At 42.3% G+C, this 19,728-nt stretch overlaps 1 protein-coding gene across 2 annotated transcripts in view; it reads right to left on the reverse strand.

Annotated features, from left to right (window-relative positions):
* The window catches only part of ALDH3A2 (aldehyde dehydrogenase 3 family member A2), a 32,531-nt gene extending 14,262 nt beyond the window's left edge, over window positions 1-18,269 (reverse strand). For both annotated transcript variants that reach the window (XM_077164012.1, XM_077164011.1), the window contains exons 1-7: window positions 18,213-18,269; window positions 17,898-18,059; window positions 16,079-16,310; window positions 15,247-15,332; window positions 11,552-11,760; window positions 10,293-10,410; window positions 4,796-4,937 (exon numbers count right to left, since the gene is read on the reverse strand). In XM_077164012.1, the coding sequence (XP_077020127.1) occupies window positions 4,796-4,937; window positions 10,293-10,410; window positions 11,552-11,760; window positions 15,247-15,332; window positions 16,079-16,310; window positions 17,898-18,050 (940 nt within the window). In that variant the 5' untranslated portion in view covers window positions 18,051-18,059; window positions 18,213-18,269. The remainder of the gene's footprint in view (window positions 1-4,795; window positions 4,938-10,292; window positions 10,411-11,551; window positions 11,761-15,246; window positions 15,333-16,078; window positions 16,311-17,897; window positions 18,060-18,212) is intronic.
* Between the last annotated feature and the right edge of the window lie 1,459 nt (window positions 18,270-19,728).

The following is a 19,728-nucleotide window of genomic DNA, read 5'->3' on the forward strand; positions in this document are numbered from 1 at the left end:
GGCGGCTGGCGCCCCCCCCCCCACGTGCGGCCCCCCGGACCAGCTGGGAGAATTGGATCGGAGATCCCCAGGCCGCAGAGAACGGTGACTGGGGTCCCTTCCAAACACGTGGCTTCCTGGTCCAGCTGGGAACGGTGCACTCCCCCGGGCTGCGGCGGCTGGCGCCCATCCGCCACACTTGGCGCCCCGGGCCGGCTAGGAGATTCGGACGGGTGCTCTCACAGGCTGCGGCGGCCGGCGACCCTCCCCGCATTCGGATCCCCGGGCCGGCTGGGAGATTCGGATTGGCACTCTTCCAAGCCACTTCGGCTGGCGAACCTCCCCCACGACGAGAGTTTTCCAAACTTAAAGGACCCACAGCACCTTTTACTGGTGGGACCCGCAGACAAACGAGTGCCACGAGCGCCACCTACTGGGCAGGATAAGAAAAACAGAACCCAGAGATTTCACAGAAAAATCTGTCAACCTGTTGGGTCCAACACCCAGGGAAATCTGACTAAATGCCCAGACGCCAGCAGAAGATAACGGATCACGCTCAGAAAATTGAAAATATGGCCCAGTCAAAGGAACAAACCAATAGTTCAAATGAGATACAGGAGCTGAGACAACTAATGCTGAATATACGAACAGAAATGGAAAACCTCTTCAAAAACGAAATCGATAAACTGAGGGAGGACATGAAGAAGACATGGGCTGAACAAAAAGAAGAAATAGAAAAACTGAAAAAAGAAATCACAGAACTTCTGGAAGTGAAGGACAAAGTAGAAAAGATGGAAAAAACAATGGATATCTACAATGGTAGATTTAAAGAGACAGAAGATAGAATTAGTGATTTGGAGGATGGAACATCTGAATTCCAAACAGAAACAGAAACTATAGGGAAAAGAATGGAAAAACTTGAGCAGGGGATCAGGGAACTGAAGGACAATATGAAGCGCACAAATATACGTGTTGTGGGTGTCCCAGAAGGAGAAGAGAAGGGAAAAGGAGGAGAAAAACTAATGGAAGAAATTATCACTGAAAATTTCCCAACTCTTATGAAAGACCTAAAATTACAGATCCAAGAAGTGCAGCGCACCCCAAAGAGAATAGACCCAAATAGGCGTTCTCCAAGACACTTACTAGTTAGAATGTCAGCGGTCAAAGAGAAAGAGAGGATCTTGAAAGCAGCAAGAGAAAAACAATCCATCACATACAAGGGAAACCCAATAAGACTATGTGTAGATTTCTCAGCAGAAACCATGGAAGCTAGAAGACAGTGGGATGATATATTTAAATTACTAAAAGAGAAAAACTGCCAACCAAGACTTCTATATCCAGCAAAATTGTCCTTCAAAAATGAGGGAGAAATTAAAACATTCTCAGACAAAAAGTCACTGAGAGAATTTGTGACCAAGAGACCAGTTCTGCAAGAAATACTAAAGGGAGCACTAGAGTCAGATACGAAAAGACAGAAGAGAGAGGTATGGAGAAGAGTGTAGAAAGAAGGAAAATCAGATATGATGTACATAATACAAAAGGCAAAATGGTAGAGGAAAATATTATCCAAACAGTAATAACACTAAATGTTAATGGACTGAATTCCCCAATCAAAAGACATAGACTGGCAGAATGGATTAAAAAACAGGATCTTTCTATATGCTATCTACAGGAAACACATCTTAGACCCAAAGATAAACATAGGTTGAAAGTGAAAGGTTGGGAAAAGATATTTCATGCAAATAACAACCAGAAAATAGCAGGAGTGGCTATACTAATATCCAACAAATTAGACTTCAAATGTAAAACAGTTAAAAGAGACAAAGAAGGACACTATCTACTAATAAAAGGAACAATTAAACAAGAAGACATAACAATCATAAATATTTATGCACCGAACCGGAATGCCCCTAAATACGTGAGGAATACACTGCAAACACTGAAAAGGGAAATAGACTCATATACCATAATAGTTGGAGACTTCAATTCACCACTCTCATCAATGGACAGAACATCGAGACAGAGGATCAATAAAGAAATAGAGAATCTGAATATTACTATAAATGAGCTAGACTTAACAGACATTTATAGGACATTACATCCCATAACAGCAGGATACACCTTTTCCTCAAGTGCTCATGGATCATTCTCAAAGATAGACCATATGCTACATCACAAAGCAAGTCTTAACAAATTTAAAAAGATTGAAATCATACACAACACTTTCTCAGATCATAAAGGAATGAAGTTGGAAATCAATAATAGGCAGAGTGCCAGAAAATTCACAAATACGTGGAGGCTCAACAACACACTCTTAAACAACGAGTGGGTCAAAGAAGAAATTGCAAGAGAAATTAGTAAATACCTCGAGGTGAACGAAAACGAAAACACAACATATCCAAACTTATGGGACGCAGCAAAGGCAGTGCTAAGAGGGAAATTTATTGCCCTAAATGCCTATATCAGAAAAGAAGAAAAGGCAAAAATGCAGGAATTAACTGTCCACTTGGAAGAACTGGAGAAAGAACGGCAAACTAATCCCAAAGCAAGCAAAAGGAAAGAAATAACAAAGATTAGAGTAGAAATAAATGAAATTGAAAACATGAAAACAATAGAGAAAATCAATAAGACCAGAAGTTTGTTCTATGAGAAAATCAATAAGATTGATGGGCCCTTAGCAAGACTGACAAAAAGAAGAAGAGAGAGGATGCAAATAAATAAGATCAGAAATGGAAGAGGAGACATAACTACTGACCTCACAGAAATAAAGGAGGTAATAACAGGATACTATGAACAACTTTACGCTAATAAATACAACAATTTAGAGGAAATGGACGGGTTCCTGGAAAGACATGAACAACCAACTTTGACTCAAGAAGAAATAGATGACCTCAACAAACCAACCACAAGTAAAGAAATTGAATTAGTCATTCAAAAGCTTCCTAAAAAGAAAAGTCCAGGACCAGATGGCTTCACATGTGAATTCTATCAAACATTCCAGAAAGAATTAGTACCAACTCTCCTCAAACTCTTCAAAAAAATCGAAGTGGAGGGAAAACTACCTAATTCATTCTATGAAGCCAACATCACCCTCATACCAAAACCAGGCAAAGATATTACAAAAAAAGAAAACTATAGACCAATCTCTCTAATGAATATAGATGCAAAAATCCTCAATAAAATTCTAGCAAATCGTATCCAACAACACATTAAAAGAATTATACATCATGACCAAGTAGGATTCATCCCAGGTATGCAAGGATGGTTCAACATAAGAAAATCAATTAATGTAATACACCATATCAACAAATCAAAGCAGAAAAATCACATGATCATCTCAATTGATGCAGAGAAGGCATTTGACAAGATTCAACATCCTTTCCTGTTGAAAACACTTCAAAAGATAGGAATACAAGGGAATTTTCTTAAAATGATAGAGGGAATATATGAAAACCCCACAGCTAATATCATCCTCAATGGGGAAAAATTGAAAACTTTCCCCCTAAGATCAGGAACAAGACAAGGATGTCCATTATCACCACTATTATTCAACATTGTGTTGGAGGTTCTAGCCAGAGCAATTAGACAAGAAAAAGAAATACAAGGCATCAAAATTGGAAAGGAAGAAGTAAAACTATCACTGTTTGCAGACGATATGATACTATACGTCGAAAACCCGGAAAAATCCACAACAAAACTACCAGAGCTAATAAATGAGTACAACAAAGTAGCAGGTTACACTTATCCACTGTTGGTGGGAATGTCAAATGGTGCAACCACTGTGGAAGGCAGTTTGGCGGTTCCTCAAAAAGCTGAATATAGAATTGCTATATGACCCAGCAATACCATTGCTGGGAATCTACTCAAAGGACTTAAGGGCAAAGACACAAACAGACATTTGCACACCAATGTTTATAGCAGTGTTATTTACAATTGCAAAGAGATGGAAACAGCCAAAATGTCCATCAACAGACGAGTGGCTAAACAAACTGTGGTATATACATACGATGGAATATTATGCAGCTTTAAGACAGAATAAACTTATGAAGCATGTAATAACATGGATGGATCTAGAGAACATTATGCTGAGTGAGTCTAGCCAAAAACTAAAGGACAAATACTGTATGGTCCCACTGATGTGAACCGACATTCGAGAATAAACTTGGAATATGTCATTGGTAACAGAGTCCAGCAGGAGTTAGAAACAGGGTAAGATAATGGGTAATTGGAGCTGAAGGGATACAGACTGTGCAACAGGACTAGATACAAAAACTCAAAAATGGACAGCACAATAATACCTAATTGTAAAGTAATCATGTTAAAACACTGAATGAAGCTGCATCTGAGCTATCTGAGCTATAGGTTTTTTTTTTTGTCTATCTGTTTGTTTGTCTTTTTTTTTCTTTTTTTTTACTATTATTATTATTTTTTTCTCTATATTAACATTCTATATCTTTTTCTGTTGTTTTGCTAGTTCTTTTCCTAAATCGATGCAAATGTACTAAGAAATGATGATCATGCATCTATGTGATGATGTTAAGAATTACTGATTGCATATGTAGAATGGAATGATTTCTAAATGTTGTGTTAATTTTTTTTTCTTTAATTAATAAAAAAAAAGAACACATTAAACCTCAAAAAAAATGTATGCATAAATGCATTTTTAACAGCTTATAGTAAAAGCACTATACCAGAAAGCAGTGTTGAATAGTTTAATAATTAACATTACATATTTAATAGCTTACTTAGTGTTAATAAGTCACGTCAGCAGAACTGCAGAACCGCCACCCCCATAGAAAAGGTGGGTTTCCATTACCTATATAGCGCGTAGCCTCATCGGACTCCCCTCCATAGGCTATCTTTTGTCCTTCAAGCAAACTTAACACCCTCTTAAAATGACGTGCATTGATGATCCTCTCATAGTCAGGGGATTCTTTTACATTTTCTCCATAAAATTCCTGTTAAAAACAAAATAGTATTTAGTTGTCATAAAGGTCCCTATTTCAATTTCTTTCATAAGTACAAAATCCATCCAAGCCCACAAATCTATCTGGTTTCAGATCCTCACAGAATCTTGAGCAGCCCCACATATAATTTAATAGTAGCTAAGCTGCAGGTTTTTGGTAGGTCAAGGACAAGTCATAAAAGAATACAATACAATCCTTTCATGCTAAAAGTACTCAAACTCAGAAGAGTAGGTACCTTCCTTAATATGGTAAAGGCCATATATGGAAACCCCACAGCTGACGTCATACCCAATGATGAAAGACTGAAAGCTTTTCCATAAGATCAGCAACAAGACAAGGATGCCCACTTTCGCCAACTCTGTTTAATACAGCACTGGAAGGTCCAGCCAGAGCAATTAGGCAAGAAAAATAAATAAAAAGGCATACAACTTAGAAAAGAAGAAGTAAAATGATCTCTATTCCCAGATGACATGATGGTATAGGTAGAAAACCCCAAAGTCTTCCCACACCCAAACACACAGCGCTAATAAACTAACTCAGCAAAGTGGCAGGATACAAAGTGAATATACAAAGCTGTTAGCAATGATAAATCTGCAAAGGAAATTGGGAAAACAATTCCATTTACAATAGTATCAAAAGAACAAAATACCTAGTGATAAATTTAATCAAGGAGGCAAACAACTCTACACGAGAAACCACAAACATTGCTGAAAGAAATTAAAGACAATCAAAATAAATGACGACACACCCTATGTTCATGGAATAGAAGACTTACTATTATTAGGATGACAGTACTATCCAAAGTGATCTACAGATTTACAGATTCAATGCAACCCCTAACAAAATCCCAATGTGGAAATAGAAAAACTCAGCCTCAAATCTTTGTGGAAATGAAGGGACCCCAAAACAGTCATACAATCTTGAAAAAGAATAAAGTTGGAGGACTCACACTTCCCAATTCCAAAAAAAAGCATACTAAAATACAGTAATCAAAACAGTGTGAAACTCACATAAGGACAGACATATACATCAATGGGACAGAACTGATAATTTAGAAATAAGCCCTCATAACTGGAGAAAAAATATGGAACTATTTAACTTTTCCATCTGGGAAACCCCGATACTCTTTTAAACATTAGGGACTCCCAAGTCAATAGGCCAAGCCCTTCATCTTGAGGCCTGCTCTTGTGAAGCTTATTTAGTAGCAAAGATGCTTAGCCTATCTAATTATGCCTAAGAGTCACTTTCAGGAAACCTCTTTTGTTGCAAAGATGCAAAGAGATGTGCCTCTCTCTCTAAGCCCAACTCTGCAAGTAACATCATTACCCTTCCCCCTACATGGGACATGATATCCAGGGGTGAGAGTCTCCCTGGCAACACTGGACATGAGTCCCAGGGATGAGCCTGGCCCTGGCACCTTGGGATGTAGACAATGCCTTCCTGACCAAAAGGGGAAAGAAATGTCACAAGATAAGGTGATCAGTGGCTGAGAGAGTTCAAATAGAGTTGAGAGGCTACTCTGGAGGCTGCTCTTACCCAAGCTTCAGCTAGACATCACTAATTGCCATGGTCTGCCAAACCCCAATCAACATCATTCCTGTTAATCCTAAAGAACACCCAGAGCTCCTTCTGAGATGCTACAAAAGCTTCATGCAGTAAGTTTACTGTCCAGAAACCTATAACCTCCAGATGGTTCCCAGGCCACATAAATCCTGAAACCCAGAGGGGTCAGCCTCTCCAGGAATATCAACTAGTTCTATCCTCCTGTCCCTTATTGTTGACACCCCTTTTCAACATGAAAAATTTATAATGGGCATAGCCCAGATATCCCTAAAGACTGGGAGAAGGATCAAAGGAGGAGAAATTATAACAGAGAAGATAGGACTTTTCAAATCAATATGACTGCTGAATTATTGTATTGATAGTTCTCTTACTCTCCAGTGTCTTGGAGCAGCTAGAAGGGAGATTATGGAACTGTAACCCATATCAGACTTTGAAATCTGTTCTATAATTATTTGTTAAAATGTACTCTGAAATTTATTGCATTTTTGTAAATATGTTATATTTCACAGTAAAAAAATGCTAAAAAAAAAAAGAAGCCCTCACTCATACAGTCAATGGATATTCAATAACGTTGCCATGGCCATTCAAGAAAGGTCAAGGTTCAATGACCATTCAATGAAAGTCTTTTCAACAAATGGTACTGGGAAAACTGGAAATCTATATGCAAAAGAATGAAAATGGACCCCTACCTCTCACCACATATAAAAATTAACTCAAAGTAGATCAATGACCTAAATATAAGAGCTAAAACTATAAAATCCTTAGAAGAAAATATAGGAATAAATCTTCATGAACTGGGATTTGGCAATGGTTTCTTAAATATGACACTCAAAGTATAGGCAACAAAGTAAAAAAATAGAAAGAAGATACCATCAAAATTAAACTTCTGCGTGTCAAAGGACACTATTAAGAAAGTGAAAAGACAGCCCGCAGAATGAGAGAAATAGTCTCAAATTACATATCTGTAAAGGTTTAATATACAAAGAACTAGCTCAATTAACAAAAAAGATAAGCAAACCAATTAAAAAATAGACAGGGCAGGCCATGGTGGCTCAGCAGGCAGAGTTCTTCCCTGCCATGCAGGAGACCTAGGTTTGATTCCTGGTGCCTGCCCATGTGAAAAAAAAAAAAAAGAACTTGAAGAGAGAATTACATGACCTGGCAATTCCACTCCTAGGTATAACCCAAAAGAGCTCAAAGCAGGGATTCAAAAAAGATACTTATGACTAATGTTCATAGCAGCATTGTTCCCAGTAGCCAAAAGGAGGAAGAAACCCAACAGATGAATGGGTAGACAAAATATGGTCTAGCCATACAATGAAGTATGATGCTAAGTGACGTAAGCCAGACCCCAAGTAACAGAGTCCATGATTCTGCTTCTATGAAGTATCCAGAATAAGGAAATTCATGGAGACAAAGTACAATGGTGGTTACCAGGAGCCAGGGGGAAGGGATGGGAGGAAAATGGGGAGTTAGTGCTTAATGGGTGCAGAGTTCCTCCTCTTTGGAGTGATGAAAAAGTTCTGGAGACAGACAGGGGTGATGGTCACACAATACTGTCAATGTACTAAATGCTCTGAAGGGTACACTTAAAAATAATAAAACTGGTGAAAATTTTGTGATATGTGTATTTCAGCACAACAGAAAGAGAGAAAGCATGAGTGTGCACACAACAGAAATTTATCATCTCCCATGGTTTCAGGGGCTTATACAGATCTTGTGCAGTCCATCTGTGGGCCCTTCTGGGAGTGAGTGTGAAAGCAGGTGTAGCCAAAGAAGCCTTGCTCTATATTGGGATGAGATGCAAACTAGGCAGGTGAGCCAAATCCCGCCACTGCCAGGCTTGTTTGTTTACAGTCGCTATGGCTTCTCTCTCACTGCAGCACTTTGAATGCAACCCCTAGAATATTTACTATCTAGCCCTTTATATAAAACATTTGCAAACCTCTGCTCTATTTTGTTGTTTTAGATCTACTATGGACAGATATCCCCACCAGTCATAGGTGATGGTGAACCTCGCAGATTCAAAACAGTTTGATAAATTAGCCAAGATAACAGAACCTTGATGATCATGCAATTGATATTTACAATGTAAGAGAAACACAAAACTACTAAAGTGCTGCTCTTTCTTCTAACCATCTTAATGATACCTTTGGTGTCTTTCTGATCTCTCCAAAGCCTTGTGAGGGCTCTCAATTTTCTTGGAAATAAAAAGAAAATTGCTCACCCTCCCTTCACTAATAGTGACCCTCAAGTTTGGGTGCCAAGAGTCAGCTGTGCTACTTGTTCAAATGCACATCCCTGGGACCCATCTCCAAGCCACCAACAGTGGTTTTCAATGCTGTCTGCACCTTAGAATTACAGGGGCCCCCAGACCAACTGGATCAAATTCTTTAGAGGGGCAGGGCTGGAAACTTAGTTGGAATGGCTCCCCTGTGATTCTACTGTGTAGCTGGGTTGAGAAGCACTGTGCTGGAGTAGAAACACCACAAAGGAAGGCAGAGAGGCCCGCACTCCTTCGAAATTGAGTTCACCACCATCAACTGAGTGCTTCTTGTCCAATTCTGAAATATTTTCACCTCTCCCCTGCATGTTGTGTCCCCTGAGACTGGCCAGCCTTCCCTACTTGATCTACATGCCTGGCCTCATTTCCCACCCCCCACTAGTGTTCAATTCCCACACTGAGACCCTCAGCACCTCAGCCCCAGTTACGCTACCTGGAGCTGTCAGGAACCAGCTCCCTGAACTTCCTATCAAACAACTTTCATTCCCCGACTGTATGCCCTACTCTTTGGTATTTTAGGTCCTTCTTTATAATCCATGCTCGACGACTGCTCTACTTGTTTCTCCCCCGCCTTGAGGGCTTCCTGAGTCTCTTCCCCACTATCTTCAGTGACATGGGTTCATCCCATCCCATTCTACTTCTCCGTGCCCTCCCTTTCCTCAAGGCTCAGTTTAGGACACCACTGTGCTGCCTTCCCTGATGCCCTCAAGATTTTTACTTTAAATGCCCTGAAAGATTATAACCCATGCAGAGCACACTCTAAGTCAGTATCTAATTAACTCACTCCTCCAAATTCCTACTCACACCAGACCCTCGATATACGTAAATACAGGCACACCTCATTTCATGGTCCTCATCCAGCTGCTCTTCACAGACACTAGTTTTCACAAATTGAAGGTCTGTGGCAGCCCTGGATCAGGCAAGTCTACGGGAATCATTTTCCCAACAGCAGGTCCTCACCTCGTGCCTCTGAGCCATATTTTAAATAAGGCATGTACATTGTTTTTTTAGACTTTGTGCTAGGGCACATGCAATGGACTACAGTTTAGTGTAAACATAACTTTTATATTTGGGACTTGCCTGACTGTGACATCTGTTTTACTGTGATGGTCTCGAACTGATACCTTTCTCCGAGGTCGGCCTGCACTGCCCACCTCAGTCAGCAACGGCCGATATGCAGAGGGTCTCCAATCACATCTCAAGAGATTGGCAATTTTCTCTCCAAACCACAAACAGCTATTTTAACTTAGTTTTTGTTAAGTAGGTACCACAATTACCCAGTTATTTCATAAACAAATGAACTAGTTAGTTTAAGTTGGTTTAACACGGGCTGACCCTGGCTCCCAGCAGACATTCTGAACAGGGCATTTTATATTAACATCATCAACTGATTCATACCAAATGTTAGCAGAATTTTCCTGGGGGGAGGGAAGGGAGGGGATGCAGTGTGCAACCAGATGATCTGACTTCATATCAGAAAGAAATCAGTGAACTCAGACCTTCACTGTTTCCTTAATCTTCTGCACAATTTGGCTCTGGAGGGAGGGTTCACAGAGGATGTAGTCCGGAGCTATGCAGGTCTGGCCACAGTTCATGTACTTGCCCCAAGTGATGCGTCTGAGGAAACAAAACCCCAAGAGCTCTAGGATTCTGTCTAACGTTCAATTGCAACATATTTTTGTGTTGTTCTAATGTTTTGCGCTTAAGAATATATTCATATATTTACTTGGTAATCTTTATAAACAAAACAAAACAAATTAAAAAAAATTGTTTCTAAATCAGTTGTTTGGAACTTAGAATTATTTTCCAATAATGGTAGGCTGGTGCATGTGGCAAGGAAGTTCTCAAGCCAGCTGACGGGAAGGAGTCCTTTATAGGCAGCGAAGCCACACCTCTGCAGGTGAAGACCAAAAACAGCCTCCCAACATCCTTCCTCCTCTTCCAGCCATAAGGCGTTCTTGGATGACAGATGTTCCTTACAGACTTTGCCTTTCTGGGCTGTAGCTTTGGGTTGTGTTGGCAAGAAGCTTAGGTCCAAGGGCCAGGCTGCAAGATCAGCCCCCTGCAGGTGCAGCCCCTCCCCACTGTGGAAGCCATTCCTGGGTACAGACAGACGTCTAGACTTCTGCGTACAGGGCCATCCCGGAATCTTGGCCACCTTTCCTTCTACCTAACTCCTCCTTGCTCCCCAACTCTTAAGGGGAGAGGCAGCCACACCACCCCAAGGACAAAGCCAGCTCTGTGTTTGGTATGTCCTGGTATCTAGATCTGACAAAGCATAGAGAACTGAAACCTTTTATTTTCTAGTTCCCAGATGTAAGATGCCATTCAAAATCACCGATGAGTAATACTGGTTTTGTCAACAAAGGAACTCAGTTCAGCAATCAGTGTTAACACCCTTTCAATTGGGAATTCAAAAATTTTACCAGGCGCCCAAAATATCTAATTCCTGGATCATCTGTCATCAGAACAGTACGATTTCTTGCCAGATCCATCTGTATATCCCTTTGAAGAAAGCGAGAACTTTTCCTTAATTCCTAAAGACAACCACATGCTACCAAGAACCATGGCTCATCTTTTCACAGACAGTTTGTGAAAGAGTTCTCTTACCCTGAGGACATCACCCACTAAAGCTTAACAATGTCATCTTGGAGCCACCAGGCAAGGAGTTCAAGGAAAAAGAGGATATGAGCAACCTGTTAGGAAAAGCCTCCATTGTGCCAAGGAAAACTTCTGATAATCAGAGAATAAGTCTCACCTGCACGCAATGTCCAGATCACAATCTTTATCGATGTAACATGGACTCTTTCCTCCCAGCTCAAGAGTCACAGGCGTCAGGTGCTTGGCAGCAGCTTCCATGACAATCTTCCCAACTGCAGTATTTCCAGTATAAAGAATGTGGTCAAATTGCTGCTTCAAAAGTTCTGTGGTTTCCTTAACACCACCATTAATTACAACATACAGGTCCTTAAAGAAAGGGAAACAGAAACACCTGAATGGCCGAATTATTCTATTTTCTAACATCAGCAATTTCTTCGTTAATATACATGTTTAACATTCTGTAAAACCGGGTGAAGACCAAGACCCATCTCTCTGAGGAACGGAAAATGAAGGTGACCAAAGGCAAAGCAGAGAACAGAGCCTGACGGCGTCCAGGAACCATCAACCCACAGTGGAAGTGATCCAGAGAATCCATGCATATTACCTACTTGAACTCTGCAACGAAAGCACAAAAGAAGAGCGAGCAAGTGGTTGGACTGGGGCAGGGATAATACGCGAGACAGATGTTGTGGAAGCTGATGATTTGATTGGGAAAGTGACTGACGTGGTTGAGGACAGGATAGGTCCTTGCACAAGATAGCACAAGGTTTTGCATGTGGAACAGACCACATAAATGTCTAAAGAACGAATGGTGCTGTCCATTTCTGAGTTTTTGTATCCAGTTCTATTGCACAGTCTGTATCCCTTCAGCTCCAATTACCCAGCACAATACTACCTAACAGTAATGTAATTATGTTAAAACACTGAATGAAGCTGCATGTGAGAATGATATAGGGAGGAGGGCTGGGGACATAAATGAAATCAGAAAGAAAGATAAATGTTAAAGCTCGAGACAGTATAATCTAGGAATGCCTAGAGTGTATAATAATAGTGAAATGTACAATGTACAAATTTTAAAAATGTTTTGGCATGAGGAAGAACAAAGGAATGTCATTATTGCAGGGTGCTGAAAATAGATGATAATTAATACTTTAAAATGTCACCTTATGTGTGAGACTAAAGCAAAAAATGTTTGTTACAAAATTTAGATTTTGACTAGAGCATTTCCTAATATAACTCATGTAGATAGTTTGATTGAATGTCATAAGTACTTGGAATCTCAGGTAGCACATGAGATTTTGTTGGTTTGTCCAGAGTGATCCCCTGATGAATTCCAGAATGATTTGATCAGTGACTGGAAAAGTATCTGCAAGCCCCGTTCAGGGAATGGTGAGAGTGGGGAGAAATTCAACTTCCCCAAGTTGAATTCTTGATATTCTCACAAGTAGTGTGGACAACCAAAGCTATAGGCTGAGCCCCCAGTCTTGGGGTTTGTTCACATGAAACTTAAACCCACAAAGGATAGGTCAAGTCTACTTAAAATTTAGGCCTAAGAGTCACCCCCAAGAGAGCCTCTTTTGTTGCTCAGATGTGGCCCCTCTCTCCAGTCAACACGACGAGCAGTCTCACCACCTTCCCCCTCTCTGCGTGGGACATGACTCCCAGGGGTGTGGACCTTCCTGGCAACATGGGACAGAGATCCTGGAATGAGCTGAGACTCAGCATCAAGGGACTGAGAAAAAACCCTAGAATGAGCTGAGAATTAACATCAAGGGATTGAGAGAACCTTCTCGACCAAAAGGGGGAAGAGTGAAATGAGACTAAGTGTCAATGGCTGAGAGATTCCAAACATAGTCCAGAGGTTACCCTGGAGGTTATTCTTATGCATTAAGTAGATATCACCTTGTTGTTCAGGATGTAGTGGAGAGGCTGGAGGGAATTGCCTGAAAATGTAGTGCTGTGTTCCAGTAGCCATGTTTCTTGATGATGATTGAACAATGATATAGCTTTCACAATGAGACTCTGTGAATGTGAAAACCTTGTGTCTGATGCTCCTTTTAGCTACTATATCAACAGAAGAGTAGAACATATGGAGTAAAAATAAATAATAGGGGGAACAAATGTTAAAATAAATTCAGTTTGAAATAGTGGTACACGAAAGCGAGGGGTAAGGGGTATGGTATGTATAGTCTTTTTTTTCCTCTATTATCATTTTATTTCTTTTTCAGTTGTCTTTTTCTTTTTCTAAATCGATGCAAATGTACTAAGAAATGATGAATATGCAACTATGTGATGATATTAAGAATTACTGATTGTATATGTAGAATGGAATGATATCTAAATGTTTTGTTTAATTTTTTTTTAATTAATAAAAAAAGTTTAAAAAAAAAAGAACGAATGGTAATCCACATGCTAGTGGCTGAGGGCACTAGCTTTGAAATTAGGCAGATTTGGACTGAATCTAGGCTTTGTAGATTCAAATCTAGATTTGACTTCACTTACTAGCTGAAGTCACCTTTGACCCTCAGCTTCCACAGCAGCGATTGGGAGAATTCTTTTAGCTTCCATGGACTGAGCTCTTAGTTGTGTTGCCTGATTATGAGCAGTTACTATAAAGAGTGGATGTCTTGGACAATAATAACAACATGAAAAGCAAGTACGGAGACCAGATGGCAAGAAGGCAGGCAGAGGGAGATGTTCAAAAAGATTCTGATGTGTAAGTATAAAGTAAAAGTTGACTTGTGGACCTTGTGTTTTCACTTTCTCTTCACCCTTTGAGAGAGCACTTCACATTCAAGTTCAGAGTTCAACTGTTCACTGAATGTTTTACCTTTCATATGGCTAACTTTTCGGAGCAAATGTGACTGACTGCCCCACCCCAATGCCCCCAGCCAGCTACAGTAAGGCAGTGAGGGGCAAAGTGGGACATTAAACCCCAATCTTCTGGGTCCAAATACTACTCAATCCATGTCATCTCACTGTCTTCCATTTCATCTCTCTGGGCTGAATAACCACAGCTATGGGAACAAAATTACTCCATGGGCTTCCCCAGCAGTGATGAAACAATAAAAGAGAACAACATTATTCCAAGAGACAGAGGTGACCCTGAGCCTATTATAAAATAATGTCTACAGCTGCAAGTGTGATATTTTCAGGTTGCCTTTTGACGCAAGCCTAGTGAGGACTCCTCACTGCAGCAATTTTATGTAGCACTTAGCAAGACCCCGTGCCATGGTGGCATCATGAGCTGTCTCCCTAACAGGGCAGAAGAACCTGATTCAAACAGGAGGCGAACCCACAGTTCAGATAATTTTTTTCATTCAGTCTTTGAGACTTTTAAATGCCAGCATTTTAACTCTAAGCAAGCGCCCACTCTTTGATTCCAGAGGTCATTTTCTTTGAGTAGTTTTCATGCCACGAACATGTTCCTTTTAAAAGCAAGAGTATGCTTATATGACCAACATCCTTTAGGCCAAGAAAGATTACCAACAACAAAAATATGCTAGCACATGGGATTTGTCCCTCAGTAAATGTTTACTGAATGAATACACCATTTTAGATTTATTTTAGATTAAGCAAGAGTTAATCCAGACAGCCCCATGGCAGAAGAAGATTTGTACATAGGAGGTGTATACCTATAAAACCATGGGCCAAAATATATTGTGCAATTACATTGGCTGAGTGATTTCAGTTGTATTTTGGACTTTCAACTTCTTTTATTAAGCTGACTGTTGGAGGCTTAAGGAAACTGCAAACAGATCTTCTGCCATCAAAAAACATCCATTAGAAGGAAGATCAAATGTGTGTTTCCCACAATAAACAGAGGTATCACATGGGTCGAAACATTCTTACCTGGTCTAAATACTGAGGGAGGAGCGTAGCCAACATCTTGGCTGTATTCACACTTATTTCAGAAGGCTTGACAATCACAGCATTTCCTAAACAACGCAAAAGAGCAGAAGAGTATTGTCAAATACTGGGTAACTTTAATAGCTTCCAAAAGGGTGTGTGTGGGGGGGAATCCAGGCAGGTCAGTCAAATCATTGCTGCAGCTCTTACTTCTCCTCTTCTTCATAATGCCTAAGAGTTCTCACTTTTTATTCCCTTCTGCCTTCTTCTTCTCAAATGCTAGCTCCTTAGTTCTCATCATCTTCAGGTCATTTAACAACAGCATTCCCCACTCCTTCGCTTTTCATTACTTTCTTCCCGTTTCTACCCTTGGACTTTTCTCTCTGCCCTGAATATGTCAGGCCGATGGGTCTTCTCAAGATGAAGTGGTTGATTCAGACTCTCCAGGAGTGTAAACCTCCTGGCATCTGCAATACTCCCACAGCCTTTATCTGAACAAGGAAACTGGTCAGACAGAATCAAATAGCTCGCCCAAGATCAGAGCCAGTAATGAAACCACATTAAAATACAATGCCCGACTCCTAAATCCTGGGCCTGTCAACTCGGATGCTTCCACACCCTCATAGGTTCATTTCCTGGGTTCTTCAAAGACAGTTTACCTTGCAAATCTCCTCTAGAGCCCATTTTAAGAAATGTGGTATTTATGAATTCTCAATACACTGCTGGTGTAAACTGAGGCAGACCACCAAAGCAAATGTATTTAATGAACTGCTGCAACCGATATGAAAGAATAACCCCCTCTCAAAACGTATAAGGGCTGAAAATGGCACCAGACCTGCAGCGATGGCTCCTATCAGTGGCTGAATGGCAAGGACAAAGGGGTAGTTCCACGCTCCAATGATCAGTACAACTCCAAGGGGCTCGGAATGAACGTAGGCCTCGTCCAACATGGTGAGCAGGTTCTTCTCGGCTGGTCGAGGAGCAACCCATTCAGGCAGCTTCTGCAGCACGTTATCAATTTCTCCAAGGATGCTAATGACTTCTTGACTATATGCGTTGAATTCACTCTAAGAGAATGACAGTTAACCTTACACGGTGAGTATGACACACTCAGGGTTGAATGTCAAAAACCCTAGGCCAAATGTTCTAAGAAATGATCATGATGATGAATATGCAACTATGTGATGATATTGTGAATTACTGATTATATATGTAGAACAGAATGATTAAAATAGGAATGTCTGTATTTATTTGGTTTTTTTTTTTTTTTGGTATTTAAAAAAATAAAAAAAAAAAAACCCTAGGAGGTACACTTGCACTCAATGACTTACGTTATCAGACTGGTTGGTTTGCCATCTGGATTTCTTTCTCAGCCTCCAAGCTCTCGATAAGGACTTGCTAACTTCCTTTCTCATATATTCCATTTCTCTAAGTTTTCTGTACTGATTCAATGCCTTGAAAGGTAGGCTTAAAACCTCACCTTCAGGGAGACTACCCGATTAAGAATGGCCTGTCCTGATCACACTTTAACTTATATTCCATAGCAAATATGCTTTCAACTGGTTTCCTTAACATTTCACCCTTAAGACATTGGTTTGTACTGATATTCACATATTTTCTGTGTGTTTTTTGTTCTCAACCAAATTAAAAACTCTCCAGGACAAGGATCTTACTTATTTCTTTAGTAAGCCTATGTATGCACATATGTAACCATTTGATACTTGCAGAATTCTCAGTATTTTTAGACTTTTTAGACTTTCTATGACCCCACCTTGTTTATCTGATACCACAGTCCCTCTCCACCAAAACTCCACAGAGGGAGTGCTAATAATTACTTCTGTTACTCCTCCTTGCAACGCTCTCTGGTGGGGGGAGATGGGGGAGATTGACAAAGCCCGAGCAAGACAATACAGATAAAAATCAAAAGCCAGATGAGAGCAACGTTATTAGAAAACAAAGGGGGAATCTATTCACACCGGAAAAACTCACTGTTTAACGTCGTCGCCCACCCTAAGCCTGGCTTCAGAATAGGCAGCAGGGTAAGGTATCTATGGGAGCTCTTTAGAACCTGGGGCTCTCAGACGCCACCCCAGATCTGCTGATCCATAAATCATTTTAACAAGCTCCCCAGGTGATTCGTCAGTGCACTCGAGTTTGAGGAGCCCTGACCTACCACTCAAAGTCATGAAGGTAAATCTGAGTGCCACGACAACCACAGCAAACCTGCTGCCCACATTGGAATTCATACACAAAGTTAAAAGCCAAGAGGTGGACCCGGGCACAATGCACTGCGTGAAATTAAGCTGGCAAATGACCGAGTTCCGGAATATACAAAGAGCTCCTTCCTACAGACAAATAAGTAAGAGAGGTGCGATAGACACACGGACACAGAACCCTCAGGGCGATTCGCAGAGGAGGCGCTGCGGGGCACAGGAGACGCGCTCGGAGGTGCCCGTTAAGACCGACACTCGTGGGGCTGGCTCCGTCCAGGCAAGGCAGAGGATCGAGAGAGCCAAGGGAACTTTCGCTTCACTGCACTGCTCGAGATGACACTCCCAAGTGCTTGTGCAACCCAAGATATAAAGGGGTGTGAAAAACACAGAATCAGCGCTCCGGCGGGGAGCGGCCGCCGCGGGCCCGGCCGCCGCGCGCACCTTGCACAGGTCGGCGGCGATGGCCGCCAGGATGTCCTTCTCGCGCTCTTGCACCATCCTCCGCAGGGCCTCGAGCTGCTGCATGCGGAACCGCAGGGGTCGCGACCGGCCCGACCGGAACGCGCTGCGCAGCCGCTGGACTTGCTGCTCCATGGCCTTGTCCTGAGGAGAGAGGGGAGGTCGGCAAGCGCCGCAGCCGCCCTCCTTGCCCCCGCACCAGCCCCCGCACCAGCCCCCGCCACAGCTCCGCCCCGGGCCGGGGAGGCCACGTCCGGCCGAGCCCGGGGCCCCCGGAAGCAGGCCTCGGGGGCGCACCTCGGACAGCCTCTCACTCCGCTCCGGCCTCGGCGCCTGCAGCCTCCAACTGCCCCCCCCCCGCCCCGCCGCCCGGCCGAGCTGGCGTCGACCCCGCGCCGCGCGCCCATTGGCCCCCGCCGGCCACGTGACGACGACGGGCGGCCTTCTGGCGCTGGTGCCGGCAGGGCCCGGTCCTCTCAGGCGCCGCAGCCTCGCCGTTTCCAGCATCCCGCCCTCCAGGCGGTCCCCGTACGGCAGGGCACCCGCTGCTCTCCATCCGGGTTTCCTGGCCCCTGATAGCAAAGATCCGAAGACGCCCTCCCCCCCCATCGGACTTGCCTTCCTGTGTCCTTTCCGATGGCCTGACTCTGGGGGGTGGGGGGTTATTTATCTGTCATTTCTTAGCTCCACACCTGCTCTTTTATACTCTACTGCTGGAGATTGTAAACTGCATTTCCCAGGTTCTCATGCCAGCTGGCTTCTGATAAAGTCCTACCAGTACTAGGCACTACCAAGAGATCAGAAGTCAGGAGGAGGTCAGCCATTTTCTGTTTCTGGATTCAGAAGTCTGACCGTTGCTGGCCATCTCTATAGTGGGAGTGGTGGTGGGGTGGCTGCTGACTCTTGAATAGTTCCTTCCTTGGTGAAGGTGGCACCTCTCTCGTAGAAAAAGAATCATAGCAGCAGCATCTCCAGATTGCACAGGACAGGTCCAACCCAAAGGCTCCATCCAGGGGTATTTTCGGCAGTTTCTGACCTGTATCACCCTGTGTTTCATTTTGCTCTTCCAGACCATCTATTACTCTTATAATGAGTCCCCTATATTAAATTCCCTCTGCAAGAAATACCTAGAGGGGTCTCTCTTTTCATGGCTGGACTCTGGCTATGCCCGCTACAGCCTGTTCTCCACCTAGCTGTCAGTGATCCTTTCAAAAGGTACCCTGACCATGTTACTTCCCCACTCAAAACTTTCCAATGGCTTCCTATCGAATTTAGAAAATCCGAAGTCTACACCATGTCCTACAAGTCCTGTATGTCCTCACCTCTGGTTGCCTCTTTATATAATTTGTCCACTGAGTTTTAGCCAGAGCGGCTTCCATGCCATTTGCTGAACACTCGGAGCACATTCCTACATCAGGGTCTTGGCAGTTTTTCCAGCATCATTCATTGAAGAGACTGTTCTTTCCCTACTGAGTGATTTTTGCCACCTTGTCAAAAATCATTTGGCTCTAAATGTGAGGCTTGATTCCTGAGCTCTCAACTTGATTCTTTTGGTGTTTATATCTGGTCTTGTGCCAGTATCATGCTGTTTTTTTTTTTTTTTTTTTTTTTTTGAAAGACAGAGAGAAGGAAGGAAGGATAGAAGGAAGGAAGAGAGGAAGAAAGGGAAACATCTTTTAAACATTTTCTTGTTTTATTGTATTTTGTTTCTCCGTTTTCGTTACATGGGCTGGGGCCGGGAATCGAACCGAGGTCCTCCGGCATAGCAGGCAAGCACTTTGCCCGCTGAGCCACCGCGGCCCGCCTATCATGC

This window comes from Tamandua tetradactyla, chromosome 6 (genome assembly GCF_023851605.1).
Source record: "Tamandua tetradactyla isolate mTamTet1 chromosome 6, mTamTet1.pri, whole genome shotgun sequence".
NCBI lineage: Eukaryota > Metazoa > Chordata > Mammalia > Pilosa > Myrmecophagidae > Tamandua > Tamandua tetradactyla.